Below are 17,722 nucleotides of genomic sequence, written 5' to 3'. Positions count from 1 at the left end.
CCCGGCCACCCCTCCCCGCCCGGTTTTCCCGCATCCCTGCAAAGGGTTAAGGCTGCGCCCTCCTTCCGCCGAGCGCTGACATCACGCGGGAGAGGCTCCGCCCGCGGGCCGTGCGTGTGTTCTCCGTGTGTGCGAGTGCGAGAGCGGCCCCGCCGAGCCCCGCCAGCCCAGCCCGGGCACCCCGCGCCCCCCGCCCCGCGGCCGGCCCGGCCCCCGCGCCCCCCGCCCGGCCATGGAGCACCGCAGCGAGCCCCGCATCCCCCTGTGAGCCCCGCCGGGCCCCCCCGGCGCCCCGCGCAGGGCAAGGGCAGCGGGCGGGGGCTGCCGAAGAGCCCGGAGCCACGGGAACCGCCGCAGCCCGCGGAGGGCTCTGCCTCGCCGCTCTTTATTTGTTTTGCCTCCCTTTTTTTCTTTCTTCTTCCCTTTTTTTTTTTTTTTTAAATAGCGTTTTTTCCCCCCTCCCCTCCCCTTCTCACTGTGCTGCCCCGCGGATGTGCGGAGCTCCCCCCCCCGGAGCCCTCCCGCCCTCTCGCCGCCTCTTTGTCCTCCCGCACCCACCTACATTTTTTTTTATATTTTAATATTTTTATTATTATTTTTTTTTGCAACCAGACCTGAGCATCACCGCGGGGCGGGGAGGGTTGGGGCGGGGGGGGACCCCGCGGGGCTGCTGCCAAGACCGACCCCTTTGCCCATCGCTCCTAAGGAACTCTCATGGCTTCACGGCTGCAGACAAGTTGCCGTGCATCGTGGTGGACTATCGGAGTTTGCATCCTGGCGGCCGCGCTCCTACCAGGTGAGACGGTCCCCCCGGGGGCTGGCGGGCTCCGCCGGGGCTCCGTGGGGATGGGGGACAGCCCCGGAGAGGGGGCTGCGGGGTGCCCGTGGGGGAAAGGGGTGCGGGGAAGGGCGGGACCGGCGTTTTGGGGTGCGGGACCTGCGTTTTGGGGTGCGCGCCCGGGTCTGGAGCAGGTGTGGGAGCATCTGTGCGAGGGTGGGAGAGGGTCGGGGCCGGTGTGAGCCCTGTGGGGCTCGGAACAACACGCCCGTTTGTTTGGGAAGCAGCTGCAGGCAGCGGGCTCCGGAGCCCGGGGAGCTGAGGCCGTTTGTTTGCTTTTTTGGATCGAGCGGCGTCTAGCGAGGCGCAGCAGCAGCCAGGCTTCCCGGGAAAGGCGGCCACGAGGCAGGGCACGGAGCGCAGATGTTTCGGGAGGAGCGATGGAGGGTTTCAGCTCTCCAGCATCCCTGAAATCCCCTCTCCCCTTCGCACACACACACATACACACTTCCCACGGGCTCCTTTTGCGGAGGGGCTGGACCGCTCCCAGGTTTCAGAGCTGCCTTTCGCTGCTTTTGCGCTTGGCTGCCTGACGGCACCTTATTCATCGCTTTGGTTCCGATCCATCCCTTTGGTTCCGATCCATCCCTGGAAAGGAGGAGATGGGCAGAGCTGTGGATCGGCTGCTCCCCAGCTCGTTGGACCCGGCCGGGCGGTCGCAGAACAGCCCGTGTGTCCCCTCCCCGGGCTCGGTGCTGCCCCTGGGCTCCAGCACAGCTCTGGGAAGCGGGAGAGTGACCCACTTTGGGAAGTGCCCTGCGGGGACTCATTTATTCTGCTCCAGTGCAGAGTGGGTTAATGCCATCCTGGAGGGCTTTCCGGAGTCGGAGCCATGGAAAAGGGATCGTCAGTCTGGGTTTACAGTTTGTGAATGAGCCGAGAGATGCAAATAGAGCCGGTGGTTGCCTTTTTGGGACTAGGCTGCTGGTGGCTGGGGCTGGAGCGCTGGCAACGGGCACATGTGCCACCCCGGGTCGGCATCCAGCCTTCTGCAGGGGTGAGAGGCAACCTGTGCCTGCAGCAGGAGTGGGATCTGCAGCTGGAGAGAAGTTGCAGGGAAGGCAGGGTGGAATTGCCTCCACTCCTCCTCCTCTGTTTGGGCTGGGGCTGCGTCTGAGAAGGGCAGCCAGGTTGGCTTGGGCTGTGACTCTGAGATGTGGCTGCAGATACCAAGGTCTGAGCCAAAGGACGGGCCATCGGGGGAAATGCCAGGGCCCAGAGTTTCCTGGTGCTGGCAAAGATTGATGATAACACTCAGGGCACGGGAGATAACAGGGCACAGTGACTGGATGGTTCGGCTAAAATGGATGAGGACAGAGGTGAAATGGAAGGGGGGGGTGGTCCAGTAACCAGGGGGATTGTGAGAGAGAAAAGGTTAACAGGGTGATGAGAAACCGGGGCTGGGTATGGCTCTGTATTCCCAGGACAAAGGGATCTGCTGTGCATTGCAAAAAGAGGTGAGGGAAGGGACAGCCTCGGGCTCCCTGCGCTCCCTGTGCTGCCAGGCAGGTGCCTGGCTGGGCTCTGGCTCCTCACAAGACGTCTCAGAACTTTCCATGCCATTCTTCACCTGGTCTTCCTTCCTTCTCATCCTCCCACCCGGCAGCCCCATGCAGGAAACCCTCCCCACAACCCCTGGGAAAGGCACAGGAGGTGGAGTAACAACGCTGTGGTGACTCCGCCGGGCGAACCAAAAGGGATTTATGCTCCCCCTCGTCCCTCTAGGAATTGCTTTCACCAAGGAGACACACAGTGACCCTGACTCAGCCTGGCATCTCACCTTGTCCTGCCAAGAGAGACTTTTTTTCTCCCCCCACTCATCCCATTTTTGGCTGTTCCCAAGGCTTTGCTGCCAGCAGTGGAGCGCACTCATCTCCTGCCACTGCAGTAGCGTGGTAGTTTGTCTTGCACTGTCCCGCTGACAGCTCTGCCAGGATCAGCCAGTGGTGCATCTAGTGGTGCCTTGCCAAGCCAAGGGGACAGCCAGCTCCGCAGTGTTCCTGGAGGATAATCCTTCCCCAAACCCTGGCCTGGGATCACCAGTGCCCTGCAGCCTGTGTGGGTGACACTCTCGGCCAGACCAGTTTGGTGGTGGTGGTGGTGGGTGCACCACAGCTGCAGGAACGTCTGAGCCCGTGTTGCACATTTATTCATTCGTTTCTTTGGTTGGTTTGGGTTCGTTTTGGGTGCGCCGGGGATGGATCCAGAGCTGCAGGGAAGGACCAGCACAGTGCTGTGCTCGGTGCTGCACACAGACACAGCAGGCTGGCAGTCCTTGCTGGACCCCAGGTCTGGGTGCCTTTATCAGGCAGGTAATTCCTCAAGATCAAGTGCACTGTGCCAAATTCAGCTGAGGATATATATATATATTTATATATTTATGTATATTTATATTTTTATATATATATATATATAAAACAAGCCATATGTAAGCTTTGAATGCAGACGAGCTTGCTTTTCAAGAAGGGGGTAGGGGAGCTCAGGATCCGCTACTATAAATGAACAGGAGCTGTGGAATTGTTGGCAAATGTGGTTTCTCAACCTCCAAGAAGGATGAGAGGAAAGCAGGAGGCACTACTTGCTTTCTGGGAAACCTTTCATGTCCGTCTGATCAATGCCATTTCATTCTGTTCCCATCCACGTTCACTGCCTCCCCCTTCAGATAATGTTAGCTTTTTTTTTTTTTCTTTCCCCCGATAAGGAAATAAAAGTTCCCTGCTGTAAAAGCTGTAAGGAGTCTCTTATAAAAATCTGCTTTACAAATTATCTTTAACGCGATCGGTTCAATCGCCCAGAACGGATTCAATTCGTGGCTCCTGCAGCCTTCGGTGCACATCTGCCCATCCATTTGGAACCAGGTATCAACTCACGCTACATTAGGGCTTCCAGACATTGATACCAACAGGGGCTCCTGCAAAGCCCCGAGGGAAGGGCAGGAGGGTTCCACTGCAGAGTTTAAGAACACTTGCAGTTAAATTTATGCTTTACAAGTCTTAACAGTCTTGTCTGTTTAATCCCTGCCCTGAAACTCGTACGGCTTGAGGTGCAACCACCCGGAGCAGAGGCTTCATCCTGTGCTCGGTCCTGCATCTGCACATCTGGGCCTCTGTTTCCAAGTGCTCCCCTCTGTCTGGGGACAAATTCCTGTCTGCCTGTCGCTGGGCTGCCTCCTGGGCTCCCAGAGGGGCCTGTGAACACTTTGCAAAGTGCTTTGAGATGCTCTGCAGGGGAGAGCTGCAGAGGTGGCTGAAGCTTTGACACACTGTTTTTCCATCAAAAGCAGCATTGCCTGAGCTGTGGTGACCTGGAGGGCTGAGGTCAAGCTTGGCTGCAGCTGGAGGGAGGGTTCGTTTTTGGCAAGGTACAACAGCTCTCTGGAGTGCTGGGAATAGTCAAAGTGTGTCACTGCAGGATCTGGTCCATCTTGTACTTTATAGAGCTGCTTTAATATCCCACAGCAGCTTCCAAAACGCAAAAAAAAAAAAACCAAACCCAGTTGCCAGAGTCTTGTTCAGCCTTTGGTTCAAGTTCTTGGTTGTTATTTTTTGATTCTCCCCGCCTGTCTGCTCCCAAAACTCAGAAACGACAGCGTGGGGCTATTTCAGGCAGGCAAAGCGTGTCTTTTGCTGGTGTTTTCTCGTTAAACCTGGCTCTCTGCAGCCCAACCGACCCGTCGAGTTTTACCCCGGTGTGCTGAGCTCATGGGTGTGTGGGTGAGGCGATGGGCTGTGTGAGAGCCAGCTCAGCCCACGAGCAGGAGGGCGTCTGCCCCGTGGCCAGGGCCAGGGCTGGCCCGGGTTGCTGCTGTTTGCTCTCTGAACCAGCAGAGTTAATCAGGCACAAGCTGCCAGCCCAGTGCACATGGAGCCATCAGCAAAGAGAGCAGGGGCACCCCCACATCCAGCAGCACATCCAGAGGGTGCTGGGAGGGAGCCTGTGGCTGACAGGATGCGGATGCTGGCGCTGCAGCTGGACCAGCCACAAAGCCAAAGGGAGGCACCGGAGGGATCCTTTGGGCACCGCTCACACCTTGGCTGAATCACCAAGGGAACCAGAAGAGCCGGTTGTCCTGACCTGCTTCCCAGGCCTGCTCTTCCACGGGCACCTCTGGCCCTCAGCTAGTGCCACCAAAGCTGGGGACAGCCTGAGGGGAGAGCAGTGAGTGGCCACCACCAGCCAGGGGAAGGCTCTTTGCCCTTCTGCAGTGCCCTGAGGGGTTACACAGGAATGGTGGGGCAGCACCAGGGCAAAATGATTTTTTAATTAATCACCGGGTCCCAGAATGGCTTGAGTTGGAAGGGACCTTAAAGATCATCTCGTTCCAACCCCCCCCCACCACCTCCCACTAGACCAGCTTGCTCAAAGGCAAGGTTTTTTGGAAGAGCAGGAGCCAGGCTGCCTGTGGGTGCTGCAGGGATGAGTTGGTCAGTCCTCACGTGGATGGCCACAGCCCTCAGGGCTGCTGAGAGAGGCTTTGCCTCTTGCACCATCATCGCTCGAGGTGGTGGTGGCTCTTGCTCAGTGCCTTTCTCAGCCCAGCCAGGCTTATCAGTGCAAAAAGCAGAAGAAACAAATGAGGGAGGGACAAAGGTACTCCAATCTCACAGCCCCCAGAGATCCTGCTTCCTCAAATACGTCAGATTAAATCAGGGCAGCCCTGATGAAGGGTGAGCTGGTGCCGCCAGCCACGGGAACTGGGACCCAGTTTGCACTGGAGACACTCATTGTGTTAATTACCAGAGCTCAGCCATCCCAGCACGGAGAATTCCGCATCCAGGGCTCCCTAACCCACATTAGTGTGCCAGGTGAAAATTTGTTTAACTAAGGAGGGAAACCTCTCGTGATGCATCCTCCTGCTTTCCTCCTGGCTGCTGTTAAGCCACAGATATTCTCCTGGGTGTACAGTTTGTTTGCTTCTCCTGGTGAATGTTTAGTCCAGACTAGACTGATGCACGCACTCAGGTACCCTCCCAGCTGGGTTTTCAAGGGGAACCCTTTCTTCCCATAGCAGAATAAAATGCAGAAGTATCACTCGTGGGAGGAAGGACAGTTTCCCCTCAGTCTGTGACAGTCACCTCCCTGTCCTTCCCCTCTGCCCCCACGCTGGGTTTAAAGTCCTGCATTTCCAACCCCATCTCTGCCACATGGAGAAACGGGAAGCGAAACTTGCAGGCTCAAGGGCTGCCCTTCCCAGCACTGTGTTATTTTATCTGCCCTGTGCTGTCACTTCTGCGTGTCCCGGGCTCCAAGGGCACCCTGGGGACACGTGGGGAGTTTAACACCTGCTGCCCATCCCGTGTTCCTCCCCGTCTGGGGGCTGGTGCAGCCGGTGGCACACACTGGCTTCAGCAGAGCTGCGGCAGCTCTCGGCTCTGCTGCAGTCCCAAGGCAGACAAACAGCAGCTACTGGGCATGAGAGGAGGAGAGAAGCTTCAGTCCCTTGCCGTTCCCCAGCCTGGGAGGACAGGAGGTGCCAGACTGGGGAGGCACAGGGGAAATCTGGCTCAGTGGTCCCTGCTCCCTTCAGTGTCTCTGTGGGGTGCTGGGGATGGGTGAGGAGGAACGGACCCAACTTGATGACCCATCTCTTCTCCATTCCCCCACCATAAAGCAGTCCCTGCAGGAGGTTTATAATCCTCCTTTGACGTTGTTTGGAGTGATGCAAGAGGGAAGCCTTTCTAAGCACTGTCCACCCAACTCTGCCTTTCTCCCTCGCTCTGCTCCTGGCTCTGAGCCAGACCAGTGGGGAACTGGTGTAGGCACTGCTTTCCATCCCCATTCAGCCCACAGGTGGGCAGGGGGAAGAGTTTAAAAAGAGGCAGGATCAGTGTGGCTCTCCTCCCTGGGAGTTAAAACCCAGGGATGGGGTTTTCTGTTCCCCATCCCAGCCGATTTTCCTTGCTAGCTGCGGGAAGCAGCAAAGTGGCTCCATCTGCTCCCAACCATGCAGGGATGCTACAGCTGCAGAACAGGACCTGCAAATCACATCCCTGCCTCGGAGCAGCGGCAGGCACCAGATGGACCACCTGGCTAGGAGACAGCAGGTACTCCCAAGCCTGGTTAGTCAAGAGGACTCAGCCTCCATCTCTCTTCTCAGCACTTCTCTCTCTACCTGGGGAAATGCTGTTGTCAGGCTGAGCTGGAGCCCATTTTTCTTTTCTCGTGGAGGATCCATTCCTCCTCTCCCCGTGCTAGAGCGAGGCATCCAGAGGCTTGTCCAGGAGTGACAGAGTGTCTGTGCAGCTCCCAGCCAGTGGCCAACATCCAGCCTTTCTGCTCTGGTGACGGGAGAGAGCTGTTCCCAGCACAAAGGTCTGTCTGTGCAGGAGGTGAGGGGGCTGGAATGAAGTGCTGTGTGGCCACCTGAGAGCAGAACCAGCTTTTTTCTCTGTGTGAGGCTACAGACAGGCTGCTGCAGTGGAGGGTCTGGAGGCACATCCCATGGATCCAGTGGGGATGCTGGATTTCAGCTGGTATCTGCCTTTTGCACTGGGGATCTCACATGTGGCAAAAGCGGGTTTCATTTCTTATCCCCTGGCAGGAGACCCTCTGGATTGAGGGGATGCTGCTGGAGGAGCTTTTCACTGACCATTCTCACTGTCCCTAGGACAGACGGCCCAAGGAGACAGTCTGGGGGACTGTGGACTCAGGGTCTGATGCTGATGTGTGGAAGAGGCTGGTGTGACTCAAGAGCTCAAGCAAAGGCCTGTAATTAGAGGTTGTTGTGCTGAGTGTCCTGACAAAGCCAGGGGTTACAAACGGTCTGTGATGGGCAGAAGTCATAGACCCAGGGGAGAGTTTAATCTGATGAACAGAGTTTACTGGGAGGCACATACAGAGGGCTGGAGAGTTGAGGAGGAAGGTCAGGGTTTCTGTCTTTTCCTGATTTCTGTGTAGAGCAGCTTTATACAGCGTGGTTATGTTGGTCTGTGTGAGGAACTGTGGCACTCAGGGCAGGGGAGAGCAGCAAGGGAGCAATGAACCCTTGGCCTGTCCTTGAATAGCCCAAAGGAATGAGCCAGCTCAGCTCAGAACCCTGTGACAGAGGAGTTATCAGTTCTGGAGAGTCATAACTCACCCCTCGCCCAAACCCACGGCCCTGAGGGAGGTTCCCCCTGCCTTGAAACATCTCCTCATTCTCCCACTGAACTGGGACTAGAAATAACACCATACAAAGCCTGCAGTCAGGAGGACACTGTTTTCACTGGAGGATTAAAGCTGCATCAAGCTATGGCTACTCTTTTCTTAGGAAGAGGCATCTAATGGGCTTTACTCTGACTTTTCCTGGGCAGGTTAATCAGCAGAGAGCCCTTGTAGGCAAAGCCCAGAGTCACATTCCTACCAGTGCTGATGGCCTTCCTAGCCTGGGGGTGCCAAAACTGGAGGAATTGTTAAGGACAGATAATCAAGATCAGTTTAGGAGCTCTAAGAAGGTCTTCTCCATTCTGGAGAGGTTGTATTTCCTTGCTGCTCTTGCCTGTCACCTCCCTTAGCCAAGGCCTGTGAGAAGCAGTGCTGTTTTAAGAGCTGCAGCAGAAGGCAGCAGCGAGTGATTTTGGTGGTGCACAGCAGAGACAACTGCACAGGCTGTTCATCCCTGGGCCTGTTTGTGCTCTTCCCCTTGCCAGCTGCACCAGCACGCTGGCTGGGGACCGTGCTGGAGGCAGGGATGTCTCTGGATATGGGGGAGAACCAATGCTGTGCCCATTTATGGCCGCGAAGGATCGGGGATGTGTTGCATAGCAGCATCCTTGCCATGCTGTGATTTCCATCAGCTGCCAGTTTCCATTGGATACAGGACCCCTCTTGGCTCTCCAGCAGTGCTGCTGGGTGCTCTCAGTCTGAGCACTGCACCCCACGGCCGGGCAGGATGGGAGGTTTTGCTCGGGAAGGGTGAGTTCACTTTATGCACCAAGGGGCAGTGTCAGACCCCCTTCCTGCAGGGCAGGAGGGCTGGGGCAGCCCCCCGGTGCCTGTTTGCTGAGCTGGGCTGGTGTGGGAGCAGGAGAGGCCAGGAGCAACGTGTGTGTGAATGTAATGAAGAGACTTTTACTAGCGATGGGGCTGAGCTTTGCCAAACTTATCCCATGCTCGGGTTCAGCCAGGGAAGGTGGGGGAGGGCTTATTGGGATCGCCTCGCAGGGGGAGTGATTACAGCCTGCTCTGATCTTCAGAGGCAGCTTGTTTGGGGATTTGCTCGGTACTGTGATGCCTGATGGGTGTGCTCGTGAATCCCTTTGATAGGAGCTGAATAGGATCCTTTTGGGAGGATGGCAGCAGTCCTGGCGAGGGGTGGGAGGGATGGGAGGGAGAGAGAGGCTTGCACAGAGCGCAGCTTGTGAAAGGGGGAATGTTCTCCCTGCCTGGGAACCCAGCAGGGAATGAGGAGCAGGATTGAGTTTGGCAGAGGGAGGGATGCAGTGGTTGCAGGGGAGGGCAGTTCCCTGGCAGTTCATCTTTGGGGTCCTCCAGCAGAGTCAGGCTGAGAACTCTCACCTCAATGCACCTCCTGCTCAGTCAGCTGCTGGCAGCATTTCCTAGATGACCACACAAAAAACCCTCCCCACCCTGCAGAGGAAAGAAACCATGACCCAACTAGAGGATGGCAAAGTATCAGATAGAAAAACTGGCCTGGAGATCCTGCACAAGGTGGTGGATGGATCCCCTGCCCCAAAGGTGTTCTTGGCACATCAGGGACATGCGGCTCCAGTGGCCAAAACACCTTGTGGGCTCTGCCCTGGCTCTGACTCCAGTGCCATGTCCTTCAGTTGACACCCTCCCTGTGTCCTGGTGCCCATCCCTGCTGTGCCTGGCTCCTGGCCCAGCAAACCAGCCTGCTGCTCCCATGCTGAGCCACCTCAGCCCAACTCCCATGGGACATTATCCCAGACACCAAGCAGGGACAGTGCAGGAATCGATTTACATTTGCTGCTGGTTCAGTCGGGAAGGAACCTTTATCCCCAGACTCCCCCAGTCCTTCTGAGAGTTTGATTTCTCAGCTCACAACAGAACGACGGTGGTAGGAATGAATTCTCCGGGGCTAATATTGCCAGCTATCACACCATGGGAGGAAAATTCTTTCTTCCATGGCATGGCAGGAACAGACTTTCGAAAATGTACCCTGATTTTTAAATACCCTTTTCGCCTGTGGTGTAAATACTGAAATGTGTTTTTCCTCTCCCCTCTCTCTCGGAGTTTAAAAATATCGCTAGCCCGGGGAGGTGCATCTTTCAGTGAGATTTATAATGGCTGCTCTCAAGTGATGTGGAAAATGAGCCTCCCTCTGCCCCATCCAGCCTGGCACCTTCCAAGAATTTATTTCCTTTATTTGCGTGGAGCCTGAGAATACTTAGAGGCTGCAGCTCCGCCCAAGCACTCTAATTATTTAAGTTTTGTTTATGGCCGGTCTCTGGGGAGCTGAGTAGGTCCGGGCTGCTGATCCTTCCCTCCTCTGGGTAATTCAGCCCTGCATTACTGCCGTTTGATAATGATCAACAAATCACAGCTGCTGTATCTATTGCCCACGATGGATTGCCCTGGCTCTGGCAGTCGGAGCCGGGGGGAGCAGGACACGCGTGGCCTCCTGGGTGAGCACGAAGCTGTGGCTCATCGAGTCCTGCTCAGTGCCCCGTGCCGTGCCCGTGCCGAGCTGCCTCATGGCTTGTCCAGTGATCCCATCCCATGCTCAGTTTTGGCTCTGGCAGCTGCTGGGAACCTGCTTCCATGGGGGTGGGAACCTGCTTCCATGGGGGTGACTGAGCACTGCTGGGCAGGCAGGGGCTGGGATTGCCAAGAGATAGTGAGGAGGAGGAGGGAGGCTCCTTCTTTGGCACAGCCAGGTGAGCGTTTGGGCTCTGCTGGTGGCCAGTTTCCACCTCTCTAACCAAGCTGTGGCTGCCTCTGGTCTTACCCTGATGCTGCACCCCCTTCCCACAGCATCCCTCCATCCCCATCTCTGCCTCCCCGCTCTGCCCAGCTGGAGGGTTCAGACCGTCTCTCTCCTTTAACCTGCTTGGCCAAAGGCAGGCTGGAGAGTTCTGGCAGTCAGGGGCTCGTCTCCCACCCCTGTGGAAAAGCTTCCCAGCCTCAGGAAAGCTCCCTGATCCGGAGGAATCTGTAGTCTCTGGGAGCCTTGTGGCTGCCAGCGCCTCTGCTCCCGTCACGCTCCGTGGTGAAGAGAGAGCGAGAGAGATTTTGATTACATTATGACAAGCAACAGAGAGATGGAGTGAGAGCTGCAGTCTGCCTATTGTAATTCCAATTAGGAGGGGTAATGTGGCCAAAGCCTGACAGCTGTATTGATCCCAGCTTTGTATGGGGAGGACCTAGAACAGCAGTTTTCCAAGGTCCCCGGGGCACGGGGCCGAGCACACGAACAGCTGTGGGGCAGGGGAGGAGGAGAAGGGCCTGTTTTTAGTGGAGCACCTGAACAGGCAACTGCATCTCACCATCCAAAGTGCCAGAGCCAGCCTCAAAATCTGTGCTGCAAAGTCCCCTTGAACCCCTTTAGGGATTCCTTTCCACCTGCATGATGAAGCAGGTTTCTTCTTGGCGTGCACGTGGGATGAGTTCGTCAAGCCTCAGTTTCTCCCCTGGACAGAGTGTACCCAAGGAAAATAAACCAGCAGCGATCTCCCTGCCAGGGGACAAAAGCCTGGGGCTGCATGGGCAGGGGGAGGAAGGGGGAGTTTCCCTCTCACACTTGAAGGCAACTCCTCAAGGTCAGAGCTGAGGCAGGCTGGCAGGGACTGTGGGCAGGCTGTTTGTGCAGATGCTGTCTCAGCTGTACCCTTTTCTGTGGCTAAGGGGAGGACTCCAATTTGCAGTTTTGCTGGTATTGATCTGAGACCTTGCACTGCCTCTAAACTCGCTTTGGAAATAAAAGGCTGAAATCATTCTCTTTAAGTATATATATATTTTTATTTTTTTTTGTATTCTTGACATTTCAAATGCTGCCGTGCCCGTGGAGTACCTTACAGCACCTCAGTGGAAATGGGAATATCTGCTGCCTCACACCGACTCCTACCAGGCATGAATCAGCTTTTACTTACAGGGAAAGAATGGCCTGGAGGTGATGGCAAAGGCAGGCTGAGCTCAGAAGGGCTGGCAGCAGTTCTTGGCTTTGCCACAAGCTCCCTGGAATATCCTTGGCCAGCTCCCTTCACCTCTGAGTGCCTTTCCTTGTCAGGAGCTGCCGGTGGCCGTCCCTCTCTGCTGTGCTCACAGTGCCCTGTGTCTGCAGGGTGCCTTGCACAGCTGAGCTTCCCAACCTCACTCCATCCGAGCAGGAGACCATTTACAAAGCACAGGGAAAGGCGACTCCCCTTTATTTTGGCATTTTCCAGAGCAGTTCCCTGCCCAGGGATTTTAGAAGACAGGAAATCCTTTTGTGTAGATGGATGTACAAATATTCTGTCAGTGCAGACACTGGCCCCAGTTTGTGGCTGCTCTGAGTGTGTGATGTGTGGGTTGACATCATGGAAGTGGGTGAACATGGTCCATTGGCTTCCCTGCCTGGTTTAATCCAAAGGTCTCTTGATTTCTCGCTCTGCTGGTTTTGCATTTGGGTCACTTCTGGTTTCCAGTCGCTCTCTGGGGGGGCTGCATCATGCAGGTAACAGAAATACCCTTTGTTCCATGGACAAGCACTTCCAAAACTCTGTGGTCCTTCCATCAGAGGGGACAGGTAGCAATGCAAACCCAGGCCTGAGGAGCCATCACATGGCACTGATTACAGTTGCCTCAGACAGCAGATGGATTTAAACAAGTGTCTTTGTGCTGTAAAAGCTTTCTAGTCTCTCTCCTGGGTAAATCAGGATTTTAGCCATATGCAAGAGTCTGTGACATTCCAAGGCTGGGGGGAACTGCCCTAGGAAAGAACCACAACGTGCCATTGTGGCCAAAGGAGCTGCAGGATGCACTGAGGGAGGGAAAGGAGGTTCACAGCCAAGCTCAGAGTAGAAGCAGCAGACTCAGCAGCCTGCCCACGGAGTCTGTCTGCACCCTCCTCCTCATCCCTGCAGCCCCAGTGCACCCCAGCAAAGCGGGCTGGGAGCCTTTCAGACCAGGTGAGTTATTGCAAAACCCTGGTCAGGACAGACAGAGAGAGAGAGGGAGGGAGGGCCTGAAGTTCGATAATTGTTAATTATTGCCCAAGCTTCCCACGAGACCTTCTGGGAAGAAGACATGGCTCTCTTTTGCAAAGGTGTTTCGTGGAACATTAGTCTCTGTCCTGGCCACACTAAACCCTTTCACTCCTCTTCTTTCTGCCTCCAGTGGGATTAATAAAGAGCTGCTGGAGAGCTTCTTATCTAGCAGCTGAATAATGTTTGCAACACAGGGAGGGGAGGCAGCTCTGCTCCAGGAAAGGGAGCAGAGGGGAAAAAACCAGAGATGGGCTGCTGGGGCAGGGGGAGGGTGTGGGCCAGGCTGGGCCGTGCTGGCGCGTGGGAAGCGGGCACGGCTGCTCCTGCACCCAACCTGTTCTGCAGAGAAAAGATGTGGGTTTCCAGGGCTTGGTGGGGCTGGGGAAGAAAGGGCTGAACCCAGAACACAAATAACGTCTGGGAACCCCGTGTGAAGGAGAGGAAGCACTGGGAAGGGGTGCTGTGGACGGCGCAGCCCCATCCGCAGCGGGAGCCTCCCCCGAGCCGCTGCCCTGGCACGGAGCTCCCTGGCACAGCTCCCCTCCTCTCCCCAGCAGAAGTGGCCACATCCAAACTGGCACCGAGTGCTCTGGGAGCCCTCGGGCGAAGGGCCACACCTGAGAGGCAGGACGGGCTCTGGTGCTTCCCACGGGTGTGGGCTGGGAGCCGGTTGGGCCGGGCTGGTTCCCCGGGGCAGCATCCCTGTGAGCGTGCCAGGGCCATGGAGAGGGAGCAGCTCTGTGCAGGGCAAGGGATTGCTGTGAAGCAGGAGGGGTTCAGCTCCCCAGCATGTTCATCTCCCACCCTGGGACCGCCTGCTTTCCGTCTTCTGGCTCTGGAGCCCTGGGAAACGCTGCTTCCCAGGTGGGATGAAGTCTCCCCAGGACTCTGTGGGCAGAGAAAGCAGCTGTCTGGCCCCCGTGGGACTGGGGACAGGGCTGCAGAACTCAGCCAGGATCCACAGAGACTTGTCTGGAGCTAGGGAAGTTGTGATAATGGTGGTAACAGCTCCAAAGCTGGCTCTGGAGAGCAAGTGGTGCTCTGGGTTTTTCAGGAGGGAACGGGCCTGAGCAGATGAGACAGCCCGTGCTAAGGTTCCTAAAGGAAAAGCCACTTGTTATGTTTTTTTTTCTTTCTTGCAAGAGTGTTTCTTGATGTCTTTAGCCTGTGTTTCCCCATAGAGAGTCCTTTGCCTTTGCAGGCCCAGGCAGCTCTGTAGGCTTTGAAGTATAGCTTCACACTTGCTATTTTCCCCAGAAAAACAACCAGTTCTGGGGCTGAACACAACAAGCTGCATCAGGTTTGCAGCAAATCCCATGAGGAAAGACAAGGTTTTTGCCTCTGAGAACACCTTCTTCTCCCTGGGTGCCTGGGATATGCCTGGCTGCTTCCCTCAAGTATTCCAGAGGAGCCGTGGGGCATCTCCAGGAGGGCTTGGATGTTGTTTTCCTGCTCCAGAGCCCCACACCACAGCCCCACGTGGTCAGGCCTGCCGGTTAATCCACAGGGAGATTAGTGGCCGAGTTTTATCTTCGCCCACCCCGGATCTCATCCCGGTCTGGTCAAACGAATCCGTCTGGGAAACCCAGCGAGGTTTGGAGAGCTGAGCCCTCAGCTCAGGGATGAGAAGGTCTGTCCCCTGTGCAGGTTTAGGGGTGAGGTGGGCAGGGAGATGCTCTGGATTGCTGGGAAAACGTGGCTCTTCCCACGGCCAGGGAAGCCCAGGTCGTGGCTGATGGGTCCCAGAGGGTTCAGGAGCATCCCTGTCCCTCCCTCCTGCAAGGACACCCCGAGGTGGCACCAAGCCTGGGAACGTCTCCATGGCTGGAAGATGAGGGGGAGCAGCGTGAGGGGGTGTCCTCCCCGTCCCCAGGCGCGTGGCCCCGTGTGCTCCCCTCGAAGGGGGATTTGGTTGCCAGGACCATCTGTTCTTTCGGCCTGTTGCCATGGCGACAGGGTGGCTTGAGATGGGCTGATGAGCAGCGGGGCCGGGGGGGACGCCGGGAAAAAAAATCCAGGCAGGAAAAGTCGTCTTTTTTTTTTTTGCCCTGGGCGGAAATGAAGGGGAGAGGGAGAGATGCTTCTGGCTCCTCCCCGTGCCCCCCTGCAGGGCTGTCCTGTCCCCAGGCTCCTCCTGCTCTCCCCCTATTTCCCTTTGGGTGTCCCATACAGGTGTGTGGCTGTGCAGGTGAGGGCTGGGAGCCTCCCTGGCATGGCAGCAGGCAGTGGGGATGCTGTGAGAGGGGGCTGTGGTGCCCCTCGAGCAGCCACACCCGGCTCTGCCTCTCCCCCAGCCCTGCTGCCATCCCCCCCCAAGCACCTCCAGAATCATGGAATGGGTTGGGTTGGAAGGGACCTTAAAGGTCATCTCATTACAACCCCCTGCCATGGGCAGGGAGACCTTCCCTTCCACTAGACCAGACTGCTCAGAGCTCCATCCAGCCTGGATCCATGGGAGATCCATTGGATCCCCCCCGAGCCATGGCTGTGTCCGTGTCCCACCCCTTCCCTGCTGCCTGGCTGGGCTGGTGCCTCTCATCCTGAAGTCACCACTGTGGTGCTGAGCACAGGGACATTCAGGACGTCTGCTGGTGGTTGTCCTCGTGTCCTCGTACTCAGCTCAGGCAGTGGGAACAGGATTTTGGGTTCCTCCTTTCGGGTCCCTCCTCTCCCGATGCAAAACTTGCGGCTGCTCGGGCAGGTGTGGGCCAGGATCTGGCACGACCTGGCTGAGCCCAACCTGTGCAGGCAAACTGGGCACATCCCCTCACCTTGCCCCTGTGTGCAGCCAAGAGGAGTCTGGCAGCTTGGTTTTAATGCAAAGAGTCACTTGTCAGACCAAGTTACTCCCAGTCTTCCCACTAAATAAGCCCGGAGTGGAGTGAGCCTGGTGAAAATGGTGCCCTGCTATTTGTGTGCGTATGGCTCTGCCTGCCTGCGTGTATTTCAAGTGGAAATGGCTTTTTAAAAAAAAAGCAAACAAAAGAGGAAACAATAAATAAACTATCTGCTTGTTGACAGTAAGATCTGGGCTAATGTTTGACAGACGAAAATGAAATGAACGCGAGGTGACAGATTGACAGAAAGACAGACATGTTTTTGTGCTGGTTTAGCATCCTGATAGAAACAGAAGATAATTCAGGCTGCAGAGGAGCTGGGGAGGTCACCTACCTGCCTGCTGAGGCAGATGGGTGTGCTAAACACCTGCTGTCAAGAACTCAATACCCCTAATCCCACCTCACCTTGCAGCAGACAGCAGGGGGAAGCTGGGGGGAGCTCTGTGGTTTAGTGATGTGATGGTCTTGGAGATCTTTTCCAACCCTGATGATTGTGTGATTCCAAACACAGAGCTCCTTTTTGGGTGGGATACTTGCTGCAGAGGCAGTCTGGGGTTTTTGATGATGAGGCTTTTTTGTTTGTTTCCACTAAATCTGGGGAAGCGGGATCGATGCGGCGGGTTGTGTCTGTGCACTCTGTGGTGGAGTCTCTCTGTGCTGGCTGCAGTCCCAGCTGGGAGATTTTCCCATCTCTGGCTTTACCCCTTCTCTGGACATGTCTCTGGACGTGTCTGTTCCCGGGGCAGGAGGCAATAGGAAGCATTTCAGGTTGGATGGGGCCTTGAGCAACCTGAGCTGGTGGAAGGTGTCCCTGCCCGTGGCAGGGGGGTTGGGACAAGTTGGTCTTTGAGGTTCCTTCCAAGCCAAGCCATTCTGTGACTGTAGGATTTGGGGCCAGGGTCAGGTCTTGAAGATAAGTCTTGTTTTCCCAGTGAGAGCTGTGGGAAATAAAATATCAGATCTGAGGCTTCACTGGCCTGTGCTGGGAGCTGAGAGGACAAACCAGAGGCTCACGTGGCCCTTGGGAGTGCAGAGCTGGCTTCAAGTCACCTTTCTCTTCCCCTTGCATCCCAGATCCGAGTGCAGCAGGACTGAATGTCACCTGTTCCCTTGTGACCAGCGATTTACAAGCGGCTCATCCTGCTTCTTGTTTGCAGAGCAAATGCCCTTTTCCTGTTGGCTCTGCCCTCCCTGCAGTGGGGAATCAGCATATTCTGGTCTTGAAGCTTCTCCCAGATTTATGAGCTCGCTCTTCACCTTGAGAGTAAGGCTCCCTTGCCCTGGGAAAGCTTTGAAACCCAAAACACCAATTGCTGACTTAAGCAAACACCATTGATCCTCCCGCAAATAAAAATTCTTTCTTTTTCCTTTTTAGGACGCGGGTGGTTGAGATTCTGTTGTTGTGTCCTCTCTGTGTTTCTCTTTTTCTCTGCAGACCAGAGCCCCAAATGGTTCTGAGCAAAATCAATGCCTTTTGAAAAGAACTCATCGATAGCTCTTATGGGAGGATATTTCCTCTTTTCCAGAGACCAAGAAAAAAAAAAACCACAAAAACCTCCTCTCAGTTTTCCTCCTCTCCCCTTGAAAAGCAAGGTTCTTTAATTGGGTTTTAATGTGAGGAAGAGGAGAGCTGTTTGCATTGAATTGGTAATAGGGGATAATATCTTCCCCTGAGTGATGGGTTATTTGATCCTGTGCGTCAGAAACCTGAGCACATGGCTGGGAAATGGGGTGGGGAGGGGGGATCCCAGCGCTGGCCCGGGGCCCAAACAGAAGCACAGCTGCTTTTTTTTATTCCCAATAATAATTAGGAATAAGATGGGGGAACAATCACCTTTTGTCCTGTTGCTCCAGGGGATCGAATGATGCAGGGGAGAAGCCTGGGGAAAAGCCTTCGAAGA

The 17,722-nt window shown here is 55.8% G+C and overlaps 1 protein-coding gene across 3 annotated transcripts in view; it reads left to right on the top strand.

The window, feature by feature from the left end:
• Nucleotides 1-225: 225 nt before the first annotated feature.
• NECTIN1 (nectin cell adhesion molecule 1) overlaps nucleotides 226-17,722 on the top strand; it is a 95,052-nt gene continuing 77,555 nt past the window's right edge. For all 3 annotated transcript variants that reach the window (XM_027699291.1, XM_027699293.1, XM_027699292.1), the window contains exon 1: nucleotides 226-796. In XM_027699291.1, the coding sequence (XP_027555092.1) occupies nucleotides 715-796 (82 nt within the window). In that variant the 5' untranslated portion in view covers nucleotides 226-714. The remainder of the gene's footprint in view (nucleotides 797-17,722) is intronic.

The sequence above is a fragment of the Neopelma chrysocephalum genome, unplaced genomic scaffold, assembly GCF_003984885.1.
Source record: "Neopelma chrysocephalum unplaced genomic scaffold, ASM398488v2 Primary Assembly neopelma1_138, whole genome shotgun sequence".
In the NCBI taxonomy this organism is placed as follows: Eukaryota; Metazoa; Chordata; class Aves; order Passeriformes; family Pipridae; genus Neopelma; species Neopelma chrysocephalum.
The sequence above is the reverse complement of the archived record's forward strand: the minus strand, read 5'-3'. Positions and strand labels throughout refer to the sequence as shown.